General features: G+C 42.4%; 1 protein-coding gene across 2 annotated transcripts in view; it reads right to left on the bottom strand.

The window, feature by feature from the left end:
• THEMIS (thymocyte selection associated) overlaps nucleotides 1-19,058 on the bottom strand; it is a 584,027-nt gene that overhangs the window by 361,169 nt on the left and 203,800 nt on the right. For both annotated transcript variants that reach the window (XM_085611851.1, XM_085611850.1), the window contains exon 2: nucleotides 4,798-4,953. In XM_085611851.1, the coding sequence (XP_085467977.1) occupies nucleotides 4,798-4,953 (156 nt within the window). The remainder of the gene's footprint in view (nucleotides 1-4,797; nucleotides 4,954-19,058) is intronic.

Below are 19,058 nucleotides of genomic sequence, written 5' to 3'. Positions count from 1 at the left end.
CAAGAGGAGTCGATCCATCTGCCACTTGGATCTTGGTTTCACCTCCTCATTAATTCTTATCTCCACTTTGATTAGGGAGTGATCCGAAAAAGGGTTTGTCAATATTTCTGTATTATTATACCCCAATGATTTAGTTATTAAGAAAAAGTCAATTCTAGATGCTGTATTATATTTATTAGAGTAACAGGTAAACTCCATCTTAAGGGGATTAGCGTCACGCTAAGGATCTATTAAAACATGTTCTGCTATTAAGCCTTCTATCACATTTTTGGTTTGGGGTTTCAGCTCTTTTTTTTCCTATTTGAGGTATTCTTTTTTAAGTTTTGGATAAAATTGAAATCCCCACCCCAAATCATTTTCCCCGGTATCCCCCTTAGTGTTTCCCCTGTTTTAAGTAAAACTGCGTTGTCATCCATTACAGGAGCATAATAGTTCACAAAATTGAATGTAACACCCTTTAATCTAGCTTCAACCCAGATCCATCTGCCCTGAGGATCTCTTACTATTTGGCCGAATTCCCAAGGGAGGTTTTTACAAAAGTATACAGCGACTCCTCTACAAGCCAGTCCAGCAGAGGCAAAAAAAACATGTGAAAACCAACGAAGAAGAAATAGATTTGGGGAATTTGTTTTTAGATGTGTTTCTTGTAGAAACAAGACTTGAGGTGTCAGGGAGGTAAGCCATCTAATAAGGCCCCCGTATTTCTGTTTATTTAAGATCCCATTAACATTTAGAGAGTATATACTACACAAGTTTGTTATATCTTATACAATTCAATCTCCCTTCCACCAGCTACTTGAGAAACATATCGTATCCATAGCCTGCCTAACTTAACCATCCATAACCTGACTAATTTTACCTTTTCTACTTCTGCTCTGCTACTGCTCATTTTTATTTTACTTCTATACCCCCCTACTGACCTGAGGTCCTCCCTGTCCCCACCACCTACCACTTGCCCTCCCCTTGCATTGTGGGAAACCCCCTAGCTGCCACGCTGCCCACATTACACCCCTCCCAAAAACCTTATGGGCGTCTTGGAGTTACACCCAAGGTGAGCTTGCCCTTATCCCCAGATCCCGGCCATTCTAAATTCTTTTTGTCATTTTTGTCATTTTATACATATATATATATATATTTTTTTTTATCCTGTATCCTATCAGTGATATATAACCCAGTGTGCTCAGCTCCCTACTTAATCTAGCAGTGATATTAAATCCCAGGCCTGTCCTTAATCACCAGGTGTATGCAACAACACTTTTTCGCCTCACACCCAGGATCTATTACATTCTACCTACCAGCTACCATCATCTACTAGAACCTTCTGAAATTTCCTTCAACAGGGCCTGAGCCTCTTCCAGGTCCGAAAAGAAATAAAACTTTCCTTTCACCAGCACTTTGAGTTTAGACTGGTGTGCAATTGTAGCTTGGGCACCATGAGCTTTAAATAGATGGAGAATTTTAACAAATTATTTTCTCCGCCGAGCAGCGGCTGCTGTCATGTCTGAGAATATTCTACATTTAGAAGTCTCTGTAACTGGAAACTGTCTCTGCTGGAACGCCTTTGCTAAAATTCTCTCCTTTATTCTGTAGTCCGCAAAGTTTAGTAATATTCTTTGGTCATTTTCTCGTGCTCCAGCATAGTAATTTTGTATTTCTAGAATTGAATTCATTGTTTTATCACTACTGTGTTAATTCTCAGTTTATTAAAGATGTATATATAGCTCTTCACACTGGTTTAAGCCATACGGTGTCATGCTCCTGAAGTTTATAATATGGCGTGATTCTTTCTGTCGCAGTAATTTCTCCCGATTTCCTCCTCGTACATTGATATTGTCTCTATCCCATAGAATTCAAGGATTTCCAGTTGCTGTTGTGGTGTAGCTCCATATGTTTAGCCACTGCATTGTTTTTGTCTTTATTTTTGGTGGCTCGTGTATGTTCAAGGATTCTTTTCTTTAGTTCGCATATGGTGCTTCCCACATATTTTAATTTACATGGGCATTCTATTATATAGATTATATATTGGCTTTTGCACGTTATCAATTCTTTGATTTACCAGGTTTTGTTGTTTGCCATTATTGTTTCACTTATTGGTTTCGCAATCTGGTACACCTTGCAATTCTGGCATTTAATGAAGCCTTTTTTCTTTAGCCGTGTTTCTTTTGGTTGGCTAGCTTTGAAATGGCTATGTACAAGCCGATCTTTCAAATTTTTGGCTCTTCGATAGGTTATCGTTGGTTGGGGTCCCATTCTTTCTCCCATGGTGCCATCTAATTGCAAGATTTTCCAATTCTTTTTGATTATGCCCACGATTTCTTTTGATTCCTGTGAAAAATCCAATATCAATCTTATGGGCTCCTCATCTTGTTGTTTTTCATCATTTTTCGATATCAGACACTCATCTCGTGATTTATTATTCGCTCTATTCCAGCAATTCTTTACAGTGTGTTTATTGTACGTTCTCTTCACAAATCTCTTTATTGTTCCTGCACTATGTTTCCTCCATTCCTCCTCCTCACTGCATATTCTCTGCATATATACATGCACACATATATATATTCAATTAAAAAACCATAGGTTTCACACATGTTATAGTTAGCTGTACATTTCACTCGTAAAAAACCAATGAAATTCCACGTTATAGTTAGATCAGGTAACTATAACTTGCGCGCCCACAATAAACTGCTGATGACGTCACATATTACATCACTCATGACATGGTCAGTGACATCACTCATGACATCAATGATGACATCTGAAATTACACATTGTGGATTGCGGTCGCGCAAGTTATAGTTACCTGATCTAACTATAACGTGGAATTTCATTGGTTTTTTACGAGTGAAATGTACAGCTAACTATAACATGTGTGAAACCTATTGTTTTTTAAGTGAATTTGCAAGGTTTTGTAAATGATAATTCCTAACTATAACGTGTGTGAAACCTATGGTTTTTTCAGTGAATTTGTACGGTTTTTTAAATGCTAAGTTATGTATTTATTTTTTATTTTTTTTTCTGGTTTTTCACTGTGCGCACACCCTGCGCGCACGGTGCGCTTCGCGCACCGTGCACGCGCTGTGGGCGCGCGGTGCGCTTCGCGCACCGAGCGCCCATGTTGCGCAGTCCATGCCGTGCGTGCCTCGCCTTTTTTTACACAGTAACATTTGTTTTTTTCTCCCTTGTGGGTCCTTTAATTTATTTAATAAATGTGATTGTTACTTCTTTATTTATTTATTTTTTCCGTGCGCGTACGGTAAGCTTACCGTACGCGCACTCCGCGATTTTTTTTTAAAATTATTAAATGTACTTTTCGTACTTTTGGGTCCTTCTTGGACCCCCTGACAAACACTAGGGGGTCTGCAACTCTCTTCGTTGCCCCCTTTTCACGTTCCCCACCTTTGTTTCTCAGTGCGAGAGACAGAAAATGGCGGCCGACACTTCCTGATTTCGACCGATTCGAATGTTTACAGTCATGTAACCACCAATCAGAATTGAGCTCGCGCACGGCACCGTACGCGTACGGTAAGCTTACGGTAAGCGCACGGAGCGCGCTTACAGATATATATATTGATTTAAATGCTATTTTCTCAGGACCTACTGAACAGATTTACACCAGACCTACAAAAGGCACATCCTTGACCTGAGGACTACCTCTCTGCCAAATTTCAAGTAATTCTGTTCAGCCGTTCGGGCTGTAGCTCGGACTAAAGGTCCTATGGGAAAATGCATGGTGAAAACGCGTTTTGGGACCCCCCTTTTTTCTCAGCCCCCGCTTGACGAATCCCCCCGAGACTTTCAGGGTAGGAGCGGAGCGTAGCGCCCCATTAGTTTTGAACATTTCGCGAGGATTCGTCGACCGGCGCCAAAGTTATTCCAAATAGAATGTTGCGGATTTCCTATGGAAACACGGTCCTAACTATAACTATCTACTGGCGACCGCCAGTAGATAATATTTATTTTTTAAGGAACATAGATGTGGGGTTAAGTACAGTTAACTTTAGTTACCTCTCAATATTTTGGTTGTCAATATTTTTGGTACAATATTTGGGCAGCACCACATTAAAACCTAGCTATTCTGGTACTATATCAAAGGGGAGGTTTTCAAACCCATCCTAACCGTATGTCAATACTTCAATATTCATACCAAAACCCGTGCCTTCTAGCAATACATTTTTAATACAAGTGGAAAATTCTATTCATGTTGATGAAAAATGGAACTGGTCAGTATAAAAAACATCCACATTCACTTTTGCCTTACACCACATTACACATTGCTGCCATAGACAATATCTTACAGCTCAGTAACAGTAAGAGTTTTTCATTTTCTCCTGGTGTCAGGTCACTTCTACCGTCCATGAAAAGCACCCTATTTTTCTGCCCCATATCTACCACTGAATACATGGTCAGATCCCCCGACAACCCTTACTGATGAGCTTACCATCAATGTGTGCTTACTTGGCTCTTCAGTACAACATAGCCCTTATACTGTCCTATCCAAGATGCAAATCACGAGGATCTGAAAAGTTTAAAAACAGAAATAAGGGATAACAATCCTTTCTATAACCCAGAACCACTCAGGGAATCAAGAGTTAAACACTCATACTGGTATTCACAGAATCTTTATCATGTAATCACTCTTCAGACTGTCATATATGGCATGAGTAATGAGTGTGCGTTGTGTCACGGTAAAAACACAACCGTAGGAGAGTCCAACTGCAAGTGAAGCAATGCTGGATATTCTGTAAATGACTATAAGAAAGGAGAATCCATGCAAACCAAAAAAAGTTCATATCATACCTGGAAAATCAAGTGGCAGATCAATTGTCTGTAGGCGCTGGGTGTCTCCACTGCTATGGAAACTTGCTGTGACCTTGTGAATTTTAATTCCAGTTACTTTTATCTCTTCTCCTGTAGGCAGGCAGCATTCATTTCCAAACAGTTCATACACGGAACCTATAAAAATACAACGTTTATTGAAAAAACCCTGGCAAAGTAGTCAAATATAAAGCAATGAACAAAAATAAGTTGGTAACCAAAGAAGGGTGCCGCTGAAAAACACTACCATAAAAATGGGGCTTCAGTGCATTCCACCTCCATAAACCCGGAAGAGATGCTTGGGAATGTTGTGAAGCAACTTTTTCATCGTTTTGTAAAGAGATCCTATACAGGTAAAGGCAGTACAAATGTTTCAATAGAAGGTTCTATTTGTTTAAGCCGGTTGCCGTAACAGTAATTTCTTAGACCCTGAAGGAATTTTTCTTCTTTTGCTACAGCCATATTTCACATCTACTGAAAATTTACAATAGGGCAGTGTTCGTTTGAACGTGTATGCACAAATTAACAGGATGCAAAAAATATTGATTAATAGTATTAATGATAATAGTATTAATGACAACGTCCCTCCTCATCCAATCTGCCAGATCCCAACTTCAGCCTCTAATGTTGCAATCAACACTGCGATTATACTAGACCTCTCCTACTTATTCATATGCCCCTGTAGGCTGCTCCTTATGTGGTTTTACTATTAGATGTTCCCTCCTGAAAGACTCAAAACAGGAGAACCAGGAGGAATTAAAAAACAAAATAATCAAATGCCTCAGCTGCAATTGATAATGAGAGAAAGTGGAATTTAATGAAATCATTATGGTTAGGTGTGTTTCCTAAATCAGTGAAAGGGGCAGAGTCGTGAACATTAAAAAACCTTTCTGTTTGAGTTATTTGGAGGATAGCTAAGCTAGGGAATCGGTGCTCAATCATTCATTCAAGTTTTCCCTTTAGGGCTCTAGGCCAAAGAGTGTTAGTAACATTCACATACAAACCTATACAGTACCACAGACTAATGCTCTGATTCTCAATACCTGGCCCATTTCCAACAGAATATCCATATTGCAAACATCTGATGAAAGTGATTAACTACTATTCTTTTCTCGAACCTCCATTGGTACTTCAGCATTCCTCTTGTGCTATGTCTACTAATTTAACTGATGATGTTAGTAGGGAAAATAGTTGGTTAACACTTTTTTACCTGGTGATTTTAACACTAAACCAGGCACTTAGGAATTTTGTTGTTATTCCACTAATATAACTTTTTATCACAGCTCAGCAGAGATCAATTTCTTTGCACGCTCCCTTTTATTGAACTACGTTGGCACACAAGGGGTAGCTATATTACTTAGGGTAAGGGAAGTGGTGATCCTTTTCATAGCTTGTCCCCTGGTTTTACCCGTTTCGAACTTGGTTTGTGATCAGCATTTTTTTTCTGTAACACCATTGTATTATCAATTATTTATTTGGGCACGGTGACACATTTGTTACAATAATTTTTCTTTTCTTTTTGTTTAAATCGCATGCGATTAGGTGATTTACTCACAGGTTGTTGGTAGAGCCGATGCAGAGACTCGAACCTGGCCGGTTGTGCAAATAGAGTTTGGTGCTTTACACAGAATTAAGCCACCCGGCCTCTACTTTGTCACCTTACCCCTTGAACAGTCGACCAAATGTTCAGATAAAACCCATACCTGCCAGCTTGAAGACCAATCTCGCCAATGTGTGGATGGGGTGGGGCTTTGAAGGGGCGGTGCCTGTTGAACCTCACTCCGCCCTCTCCCCCCCGCCCCAAAAAAAAGCTTGCTGAGGCTGATGCCAATGTCCTGGGGTGTTTTTACACCCCTTGATGGACGTCGGTAGTTCAAAGCCTCTGAAAATGAGCAGGGAAAACACTATTTACAGTGGTTTTCAGCTTCGATTTCCCTGCCACCTAGTAATATCGGCTTTTCACCGGGAGACCGTGTGATGGGTGCTGATATTGTGTGTCACCCGGTGGCACCGTGTGAATTGGTAGGTATGAAAACCCCTGTTACAGTTAGCGTGACCAACTGGCATGGGTGCAAATTCAGGACGGTCACTGTAAAAATTAAGGACAAAGGGTCAAATTCAGATGAAAAATTCAGGACAGAAGGTCAAAATTTAGGACAAAAATTTGGGACAAAACATACGTTTTACAGACATATCAGAGTAGGTCGCACAATAGTATATAAGTAAATAGACAACCAAAATAAGTACAAGTCAAAATAAGTTTATTAAGGTTGAGACAATCGTGCACTTCACAGTTTTTCAGTATTCATGCAGCTTTCTGCAATCAAGATTTGTGCAGGAGAAGGCAGTCCACATGCTGTCACTATAATAGGGCACTTTGTCATTCTATCTGTGATAATCGTCTGCAGTCTCAGAATGACAATGGGCCAGTCCACAGTCTTTGCCAGGTCAAGGAGGGGCTGCTGCAGGCAGCCTCAGTCTACAGATTAAAAGATAAGTGCAAGAGGCTCCAAGTTGAAACTCTAAAATTCATTGGGCCTCTCGCAGGGAAGCAGCATACCTTCCTGAAATTCCCTAATTTGATTTCAGTATGATTTCTGTAAGGCGTTCGTAATTTCGGGACTGTCTGTGTAATTTACGGATGGTTAGTCACCCTAGTTACAGTGCTTTGAAAATCCACAAGCACAATGTAGACACTACGTTTTTGATCATCAGTCTCTAAATGTGATCTTGTTTCTTGGTATAATTTTCTGCCATTCCCTCACCATCCTACCCTGAGCATTGTATCTCCCTTCCTCCCTATCACTCTTGTTCTGCATCTAACACTGCACCTTGCCGTTTGAGGCACTCTGCCCCAATAAGAAGCACTGAAACCCTCTTTGTCAGATCCCCCTCTCCCTAACTTTAAGTAACTTTTCAAAAGTTAGCACTTAACACATTCTCCAAACTTTTGACACTACCCACGTCCCCACTACCTGTTCCCATTTATATGGGCACCACCACTCCCTACAATACATCTAAAACACATCACCCATCCAGATGCTGCTGATCTATGTTCAGCATCTTACCACTTCCCTTCCCTGCTCTAGCCTCTAAATCTCCACTCACTTTCACATCACAACATTGCCTTTTCGGTTTCTATGACTTCCCTGCATGACCTGCTGTACAACACACCCAGCGCACCGATGACTGTCACGTCCTCCTCCTTGACACTATCGCACCCACCGTCCTGTGGCCTCTGTCTTGTCACTGTTTCCCACTTCTGTCGCTCTTCAGTTGGAGCTGAAGTTTCCCAGTCCTACTCGAACTTCTGTGCCTCAGGGCTTGTTTCCTCAAACTCCTGAAAACATAGTTGTTTGCAACAGTGTGGTCTTATCTTTACACCGTCTAGTACCATGAAAACTTTAAAGTTGTAAATGCACTTTACTAATATCTGATAACATAATATCTGTAACTTGTGGATAAGAACTGAGAGCCCCAAATATACAGCATCGCTATAAACATGGAGGAATCTCACCGTCGCTGTCTCTGCTGACCTGTGGCCACCAGGGGTAAGGTCCTGTACTGTCACGAGGCCCTCACGATGGTCAAAGCAGTATAGATCAATGGCCCTAACCCAGGTTCCAAGGTCCATTCCACAGTGAAAAGTAAAAAAGCTTGTCCTTATTGCCATTCTCACAACCTCAACAATGGTCATCATTAAGAGAAGCAAAATATTTCTTTGTTTGCTGACGCCTGGTTTAGTTATAAAATATATTGTGATATTACTCATTAGAAGGCCCCTTTAGTTGCCAAGTTCATCACTGCTTTGGTAGATAAAGATAGGACTAGCCAGTGGGTGAGCTTCAGGGTTGACCCCCACAGAGTAACCTCTGACTTATTTCCATCAAGTTGTATAGCCACTGTCAGCCAATTGTTGCCTATCTACTCCCAAATCCACCACCGAGACTAAAAAAACTTCTCTGCAGTGACACCAGCTCTCCTAGAAGTTTCAGGAGAAGTATAGAGAATTATTGTGCCCCTAGAGAGCCACCCGTTAGTGCCAGGTGCCAAAAGACCTTCTCCACTTCCGCCTGGATGGTGTTGTACCTTTAAAGCGAGTGCCTTGCTCCAACCTTGAGTTGGTGCCTGTCATGTTCTTTGATGCAGCTGTCGGCTGGTGTCTCATGTATGGGGTTTTGTAAATAATTTTAAGTACAGACCTGCCTCAAGCCTGACTTCTCTTGTCATGTGTTTATTTACACTCCCCTGCTTCTTTGCCCATGCAACAACAGACTTTTCAAACCTGGCCTGTGGACTCAGAGCCCAGTCCTTATCTGGCAAAGGTCCACTTATTTTACGTTTATCAATCAATGCTACAAGTTGGGCTAACTGTGTTCTGGACTACTGTAGTAGAGGGCTTGTAGTAATTGTATAGCAATTCAATCCCTAGCAGCACCGCACCCAGGAAAATGTGCTGCATGGCTAAACACTTATAAGTCCCAATAGCGAGACGAATTGGCTAAGCCAATGCTTGTTAAACATAGCTAATTATGTAACTCCCTATACAAATAATTGTCCACTGCTGAATTCACACTGTACAGAAGAAAGGTTATTGATCATTTTATTTTTCACCTATCTATAAAGCTGAGGTTTCCCACAAAAAGGGGTCTAGTGACAATGAAATGCTTATAGTTTCTACTGAAAGATTCAGTTGCCATAAAACGCAACCCTTCACGTTATGCACCTGGCTCTGATGGACCTGTTGAACTAGATCTATGAGCCCCTGATATATTTAACATGCTGAATGCAGCCACTAAATGTGCCATACCTAGTTCTCAGTCCTAGTCAACCGAAGAAAGGTAATCCAAGGGACCAAGGGATCCCAGATGCTGTTGGCTTGTTTCTTTAATCAACTCTGTGGTCAAGGTTGCTGGGATACTTTTGGTGTATACGATGCAGTCTGGGCACAGAATCTAGTGGATTCTCAATATGGCTTTTGGATACAGTTGGACTTTGCCCTCTCTGAAGGGCCACACCAATCCTTTTTGCCTTCACCCTGCTTGGTCTCTGGATTCGTTTTTGTTGGCATTAGGAGTCTTTAATATATGGTACTACATGGTACTCAGGGCCTGTAAATTAAATGCTACTAGTGGGCCTGTAACTCTCATTGTGCCACCCACTGAAGCAGCTCTTTAAATCATGTCCCAGGCATGCCACTGCAGCCTGTATTGCAGTTTTAAATTGCAAATTCGACCTGTCAAAATAAACATTTTGGCAGGCCTAAACCCTCCTTTTTAATACACATGTCACCCCTAAGGAAAGTCCTAAACAGCCCACAGAGTAGGATGCATTGTATTTAAAAATTGGAACATATGTTTTTAAGTTGTATATGTCCTGGGAGTGAAAACTACTACATTCATTTGTAACTATTGTGAGGCCTACCCCTCCAATAGGATAACATTGGATCCTTGACAGGGGACAATTCTACAACCAGATGTGGGGGTAGTAGAGGGTATAATATAACTATTGAGCCTCCAGAGTCACTCTTCTGTAATGTCCACTGGCCCAGGAGTGTACTGAAGCCAGTCGTCTTATTCCCAGAGGACTGCTCTGATGCTTGAGGCCTGTCTTGTTACCCGGATGACTGCCTTGCTGCTTAAGACCTGCCCTGTGGTTGTTGCCTGGGTGGGGCTTCCAACCCCGAACCATTAACCAGATTTCTTGCATTGGTGTAAAGTGGTAGGATCCAGTAGTTATGTTTGTGCAGTGTCTATCAATAGTTTTGTGTAACATTAAAATCTCATATAAATCTCCTGGCATCAGATTCAATCTCTTATTTAAATTTTCCTTGATTGGTCTCTTTTGTTTTTTCAAACTTCACTTCCATTGTGCCTGACTTTGTGCACCTATGACTCTTGCAGCAAGCATGGAGTTTGAGTTCGACAACCTGGAAGCTACACTGTGGCTGAGCTAAAGGGAGTCTGCAAGGAGAGGAAGGTTCCAGCAACCAAGAGCCACAGGGCCTGGGAGGAGGCCCGCCAGTTATAATCCACAGCTCAGGAGGAGGATGGGAGATGGAAGAGCAGGAGGAGGAGGAGAGTGAGGAGAAGGAGGGAGAAACCTCCTGACCATGATTATAGAGCAACAAGGAGGACCCACAAGAGTGAAGTCCCCTGCAAGATCCAGAGCAGGCAGCAGCATTTCTTCCCGCTACCAGTCCCCTGAGGAACTGGAGGAGAGGAAACCTGAAAGCGAGTTCAGGCTGCAACTAACCAAGCTGGAAATAGAAGCAGCGAAAAAGGAGGCTGCTGCAAGGAGGACAGCAGAAGAGTCTACTTCCGTCAGGGCCGCATTGGTGGCTCCTACAGAGAGGGCCTTGGAGGAGGGGAGGGCTGAAGCAGATATTGCCCTAGTCAAGGAGAAAGCTGAGAGAGCCTTGGCTGAAAGAAAATTGATATTAGATCATGAAGTGATCAGGACCTTAAAGCAAGAGAAGCCTCAGACACCAGCAACAATTGTGGCAGTGATATTCCAGTGCCCAGTAGAGACAGGAGGGTTAACATTGCCAAGGACTTTGTGTTTAGCTTTATGGTGGGGATGATATTCATGTTAAGTGGTTTGAGGCTTATGAGTTTCCTTGGAGATGCACTGGGTCCCAGAGAAGGATTGGGGAGTCAGTCTGTGGAGGCACATTCCCAGTGAAGGTAGGGGTGCATTACTATCCCTAGGAATGGGTGACAACATGACATATCCCTATGTGGAGGACACCTACAGGAAAAAGTGTGGTCTCAGCCCTGAGAAATATAGACAGAAATTTAGGGGCAGCTAGAAGCTACCCCAACAGTCCTGGGAGGATATTGTAGATCATATTTGCAAGGCACTAGATGGCTGGGTGAAGGGCAGTGATTTGCGTGATTATGTGGGGCTGTACAACCTGATTGCCAGAGAGCACATGTTTAGTAGTTGTTTGCGAGTTTCATAAACACCTAGTGAATAGCAAGATTACTGACCCTAGGGAGCTTGCATCGGAAGGGGACTGCTGGCATGGCACCCAGGTCCATAGGAAGATATCTGGGAGTGACCCCAAGAAGGGTGATTCAGATTTACCCCAGCAGAGTGAGGGGAAGGTACAGGGAGGCCTAGACAGATCCCAGAATAAGGTGGGGGAGAAGGGTTCCAAAGCCCATTCTGAAAAACAGAGGGGAGGTTCTGTTGGTTGGTGGCACAGGGCACCCCATTTCCAACCCTGGTGTTGTGTTCCCAGTCACAAAACAAGCAGGGGGACTACATCCAAAGAAACCACCCACTGGTTAGAACTCTACAGGGTGGCCAATGCGGCCTTAGGGAGAAGGAATCCCAAAGGCCAGATAGTAGAATATCCCTAGTCTCACTTAGTTGGGAGATGGATTCAGAAGGTGATTATGTAATCCCTGAAGGTAGGAGTCGTCACATCTATTAGGTCACAGTGAATGGGATCCCAGTCACTGCTCTGAGGGGTAGCGGTGCCAGACAGGCCACGGTAGTAGGAAGGCAGGTTTCACCAAATCAGAACACTGGACAGGTGTGTAGGGAAAGTAAGGCACTTGGGCAAGACATTTTCCACCCTATGGTTCTGTTATCCCTGAGATAGGTTGTGGAGGTCGGCGGGAGGAGGGTCATAGTTAGTCCCCAGATGCCCTACACTGTATGCTGGGAAATGAGTTACCTTCAGTGTTAGTAGAGCTTAGAGCAGCAGCCACCCAGGGTACCCTAAAAGCTCAGGTTTTGGGGGGTACTGCTCCCATAAGGACCTTTCAGAGGCCCAAATGAATAGGAAAGGACAGGAGGTGGATACAGTCGACAGTGGGAGGACCAGTGGATAAGGGATTATCAGCTCTGAGAACAGGGCACCCAAAACCAACCCTGGTGAGGCTACTTCTGACCTGGAGGCAGACTCCTGCATGAAACAAAGTGTGTCACCCTTGAGGGGGGTCATGGTTTCCACCCAGAATTCCTGGCATGCTAGGCACCTGTTCAGCCTCAGGGTACAGACCCTAGGCTGAGAGGCATCACCTGGATACCTCTTGAGGTTATTAGCGTGCATTACAAATAATAATTGATTGATTGATTGATTGAGAGGTCATTCACAGGGTACCCCTCTGGACTTACAGGAGGATGAGTTGAAGTAGGGTACGTAACACCCGTGGGTGTTGCCCCCGACTCAGAGAAACCTCAGAATCAGAAAACCCTCAAGAGCACTTAGAGAACTCCTTGCAAGCCATGAGGTCGGAAGAGAAGCCTGCCTAAGGTACCTGCTTGAAGACTCTACCTGACAGTCAGTGGTCCATGGCCTTGCTCTTGACACAGACAGCTGTCAGTTGCCTCTGCTGGTTGGGCAGAAATTTCCTAGGGTTAGGACAGAAGTTTGATTCAAGTGGTGGAATACGCTACATCACTTTGTTGGCCATGGTGTTACTGTCTGACTATGGAGATGCATGTGTGAGACAATTTAGAGTAGGTGCTTCACAGATGGAGTTCACAGTTGAGTGGAAAATTTCCATGGGTCCATCCAGTGACTCAGGAAAATGTTGAAAGAGGGATCCAACTGGGTTCAGAAGGGCCTTGTGCTGACATTCTATGCAGAAGAGGTCAATTGTCCATGTTCTATTGCCGAAGCAGGGAAGCTCATCAAGGTATTGATTAGTTTACCCTGGCTGAACGGAGAGCATGTTGGAATTGGTCCTCTCTGCAGGGCCACCCCCAAACTTTCAGCCTTTGCTACAGCTGCTTTCTGAATTTGATTTTGTTGGCATTAGAGCTCTTTGCACTTTCCCACTGATAACCAGTGCTAAAGTGCGTGTGCTCTCTCCCTAAAATATGTTACAATAGGCGTGCACCTAATTGGCACATCTAATTTACTTATGAGATCCTAGTATATTGGACCTCCAGAGTCACTCTTCAGTAATCTCCTGTACCTGTGGACATTACTGAAGAAGGACTGCCTGATGCTTGAGGCCTGTTATGCTCTCTAAGAAAGAAGACTGGACCTCCTCCCTTCATCCCAGGCTAACCTGAGTGACTCCAAGGGTCCGTTGGCTGATCTCATGTTGTGAGCTACTGGGACACAACAAGCACCAGAGGCCTCCCTGCAACTGTCCAGCAGAACTGCTGCAACTGGACCTGACTGGACCTGCTGGCCTCTGCTAGAGTTAGTCCATGATCCCAAAGAGGTGCCTTGCACGATCTTGGACCCTCTTCCTCTGTGAAGAAAGGAGAAATCCAGATGTTTTGGGCTTGAAAGGACAAATCTAGAAGTTTTGGGCTCTTTGTGACTGAGAACGGGACTGTTCGCGCAGAGACCCAGCAGCCCATGTCTTTCCCCAACATAAAGTTATGGTGAACCTGACTCTTCAGGATATAGTGACCACCAGTGATGGCATCCAAAGCGAAATCTGCACTACACGTTACGTCAATGACAGCCTGCGGTGACCACCAATGCAAAGCGCCAGCAATGACTGTCTATGACTGTCTGTGACACCCGAACAGATCTTCTTGCTCCAGCGACGTCTGTCTGCAACATTAGGTCTGCTGTTCACGCTACCGTGACAACCATCCTTTGGGAAGGTAACCTTTAAAAAGGGCCTAAACTGGTCCCTTTATCCAGCCCATGCTTTAGCATGGTCAGCCTAAACTTGTAACTTTCCTTAGGTCTAGAACGACCAGATGATCATGAGTGCCGCTTTGTGCTTTTAAGTGCTACACTTACCTAAAACTTTCACACTGAATAGTTCCAGCTACTGATTGGATTTTTGTTGTTCTGGCATCATCTTATTTATTAAACTTTACTCTAGTTTCTACGTTGGTTTTGCAGTTTTCTTGTGTTTTCACTTTATTACTGTTTGTGTGCTGCATAAATACTTTACACATTGCCTCCAAGTTAAACTTGACTTCTTTTGTAGAAAGCTACCAGAGGGTTAAGCACCAGTTAATTTCGTGACTTTTGTGCTTCACCATGACAAGGACTGTGGTTGTTACCGGAGTGGGTCTTCTACCTCTTTCAACCAATAACCTGATTTCTTACATGAATGATCAGAGACCATGGAAGATTGTCTTAATCTTAATTTACTAATTAATACAAATACATTTTGGACCTCATTATGGTACTTGACTGACTCCACAGATCCCAATTATGGTTCACTCTTGATATGATTGATTTGAATCAATCAGTCAGTCAGTCAAAAAACAACTTTATTTGGTTTATCGCAACCATAAAGCACGCAATAAAACATTTATGACAGTCAAAATTTAAAAGCATAGTGTTTCCAATAAAAAAATTGTTTGAAATATTTACAATTTTTGTAACATTTCCAGTCCTGTTCCAACCCCAATCATTTATTCTTTGTCCGCTTTCAGTAGGAGGTTGTCCACCAGTGTCATGAATTTTACACCACTGCAAATTAAAATGATTGATGAGCCCCCCATCCAGCTTGTTACGGCCTGCCTGCAGGTGCGGGTATTTAATTCATTTAGAGTTGCTTTTAGCAACTTCCTTCTTTCATTTTTTAAAGTGGCGCAAACACACATCAAGTGGCATATGGATTCTATGCGGTAGCCACATAGACGACAATTTTCAACTTGGTGTTTACTTTTCCAAGTCCTTCGAGTTATGATCTCCTAATCGGTACAGCATAAACCTCTTTTTTAATGTTAGTCGAAAGTGAGCCGCTAAGTAGGCTTGCGGTTTTGGCTTTGTATATGAGTTTATTACAGTCCAGGTTTGTCGAGGTTTGGTTAATCTTCTTTTATCTTCCATAAAGGATAATTTATTGGCCATGGCATTGCACGCACTGTTAAATGCTGTTCTTTCCATCTTGCTATTCCAAGCGTTGTCGATGTCTAAAACTTCCAGGGCTGTACACAAGTAATTGCCCCATGTGTTTGGCGTTTTCTGATCAAACTGAGACCTTAATTCGGTCCAGCATAAGTTGTTCAGAGATCCAGATTCTGATGCTCGGAAATTTCCAGCACAATTTTGCAAAAGTTGCTTTTCTTTGATATTCATGGTTCTGAAGACCAAATTCCAAGCGTATCTGCGCTGGAGATGCTCCTTTAGGAAGGTTAAAAACTGCTTTATATACTTTTATCTGCAGCTCATTTAAAATGTCGATTTCTTGACCATGCCATATTTCAAGGCCATAGGACAGAGTTGGGAGCAGTTGTGCTGCCATTATTTTCAAAAGGTGACCATGGGAAGGACATCGCAATTTCTTATACAGCTGTTTGTAGGCAAAAATTATTGATTGAGCTTTTGCTTTTATAACTGTTTTTTGATCCGTAAAGGACATACTTTGGCCCAATTTAATGCCCAGGTATTTCATTTATTTCATTTATTAGTCTTTATTTCGACCAAATTGATCATAAAAGACACAAATATTTACAACATCACATAAACAAAATTCATTTTTCATTGGGGACTTTTACAAAAATAAAATGGTACATAAAAAATACATTAAAAAAACAGTGAATATCCTCTAAAAAAGCTGTGCAATGTAAGCCCCTAAAAAATATTCTAAAAGCGCAGATTAAAATAGGAACATTTCTTGTAATGGACAGTACCAGCAAGCCCCTGTGCAAATATACAGTTATAAAACATTTATAAATATATCTGACCATATTTAACAGTACCATAAAAAAAACTAAGCAGAAGACAGAGCATTAGAAATCACTGTTGCAGTCTGCTTTTTTTCAAACTGTTGCCTTATTCTCCGAGCCCATCCCAGAAACTTCGCTATGGCTATTACAATTGCCTCTTGGGTACTGGACTTTAATATTCTTAGCGCAACCACACTTGACCTGGTACCAAGGTTCGGGCAAACTGGTTTAAGCCATTTTCTCCGAGGAGAACAATATGCTGGGCACACAAAAAGTATATGGGAGATCGTTTCATCCATACTTTAACAAAATAAACATTTACTATCTTGAGACAGATGCCACGATTTAGTAAAGACTTTGGTAGGCAATGATCCAACCCTAAAGTGGAAATAGCGTTTTCTATCCAATGGCTTAAGTATAGTATCCCAGAATTCTTCATAAAGAGGATCCAGCTTATGATCCATGAAGCCACTGGTCAACGATATAGACCCGGAATAACTCAAAATGCCGGATCTAATCATAGACCAGTACACATCCTTGAATTCTTTTTTTGAAGGAAATATATTGTGAGCTGGATCATCCCATAAATGCCTCATGCCCATGTCCACCAGGGATCTTTTAACCTGCTGTAACCAACTGATCTTATGGGACATATCGTTTCCTCTTATGTCCATAAGGGCTGAGGCATAGTGGGCTAGTTCCGGAGTAGACCAGAGCCTTCTCCAGTAAGCCAATGGTTTGAACCTTGCAACCTCTGTTAGCTGATGACACCCCATATCATAATATAGAGGAACAAGAGGGGTGCTCTGGGGGAGACCAACCAGACCTCTCAGAAAACATTTTTGAGCCTGAGCTAATAGAGACAAATTTTCAAACCCCCAGAGTTCTGCCCCATATAAAATAGATGCCATAGCTTTAGCGTGGTAAATCTTAAGTGCGGGGCCAACGGGCTTGGTTTGGGATAGCCTGTGTTCTTTCTAAATCACCCCTGATATTTGTGAATGTTTGAGCGCCATTATTTCTATTTGGGGCTTCCAATCCATCTTACGATTAATGGTTACTCCAAGGTAAGTGAATTAGTCAGTTTGTTCTAAAGGCTCGTTATTCATAACAACCCTTGACTTGATTGCTTTGTGGTTGTGAAGCACCATAAATTTGGTCTTATCCACATTTATCAATAGTTCATGCTGGGAACAAAAAGCATCAAACCGTGCCAGGGCTTTCTGCAGCCCAGCTTGGGTTTTAGATAAAATCAAAGTATCGTCCGCGAACATAAGTATTGGTACTTTGATGCCCGCAACGGAGGGAGCATCAGTAGGGTGATCAAAAAAATAACTAACCACACCATTTATAAATAATGAAAACAGGGTTGGGGCCAGCACACATCCTTGTCGTACCACTTTAGAGATTGGAAATGTATTTGTAGTATTCCCTTGGCCACCCCATCGAACCTGCGCATAGTTTGATTCATGCAATTTAATCACCAGCCGCAATAGCTCAGATGGAATTCCTAGGTCTCTCAATACAGACCATAGCTTGTTCCTTGGTACAGTATCAAAAGCAGCTTTAAGATCTACAAAAGTAGCGTAGATGGTTCCACCCGCCAGCAATACAACACGCCAGTAGATTAATACAAAATAAAAGACTTGGTCTATCGTGCTCACGTAAGCCCTAAAACCAGCTTGGAAGGAGGATAGTATGTTATTCTCCACAATCCATGATTGTATTCTATTCAGAACCAGTCTGGCCATGATCTTTTGCGTAGAATCAATCAGGCTAATGGGCCTATAATTGTTGGGGCTCGAACGATCCCCCTTCTTATAAATGGGGAGGATTTCCGCCCCACGCCAGGAGTCAGGAATAGGTGCTCAATTAGCAATTGCATTTACCAGAAACAATATGTACCTAAACCAATTATCTTTATCAGACAAGAATAAATCCACTGGGACACAGTCAGGACCTGGTGCCCTACCTACAGGAGCCGAGATCACAGCTATTTCGACTTCCCTTAGAGAAAATTTTACCAGAATCTCTACACTTGGGGCTAGGAATGGGGATACTTTTCCTGTGACAGCAAATTGGCGCTCAAAAAATGATACCCATTGGTCTGGGGCAATGTGGTTTGACGGGGCATTTCCTTGGCCTCCTCGTCCCCATTTGACAAGCTGCCAGAATGATTGAGGGTTTTTCCTTTTGCTTGCTATCAGAAGCTCCTTCCATCTTTGTTCGTCCCAGGCCCGTTTTGCAGATTGTTGTGTAGATTTATACTGTTTACAGGCTGATCTTATCAAGTTTATATCTTTTGATTTTATAGCCCAGGACAGCTGATTGTATGCTATCCTGCATGCCTTATTGTACCACGCTGTATTGTATTCACGCTTTGAGTACGATCTCTTTGGGGTTTCATAAGGTTTGGTAAAAAAACTCCTGATATTTTCAAACAGGGACTCATGTATTTGTATAATATTTTGATTAATTTCGTCCTGATTTGAATATTGTTCAAGGAGATCTAATGTCTTTTCCACCTCAGCATTCATACTTGAAATCGAACTTTCGTTTTCAATTGCCCGAGACCACTTAACCCTCCTCATATCGCTACTAATTACAACATTGGCAGTCTCAGTTATCTC

Source organism: Triturus cristatus, chromosome 6, assembly GCF_964204655.1.
Source record: "Triturus cristatus chromosome 6, aTriCri1.1, whole genome shotgun sequence".
In the NCBI taxonomy this organism is placed as follows: Eukaryota; Metazoa; Chordata; class Amphibia; order Caudata; family Salamandridae; genus Triturus; species Triturus cristatus.
The sequence above is the reverse complement of the archived record's forward strand: the minus strand, read 5'-3'. Positions and strand labels throughout refer to the sequence as shown.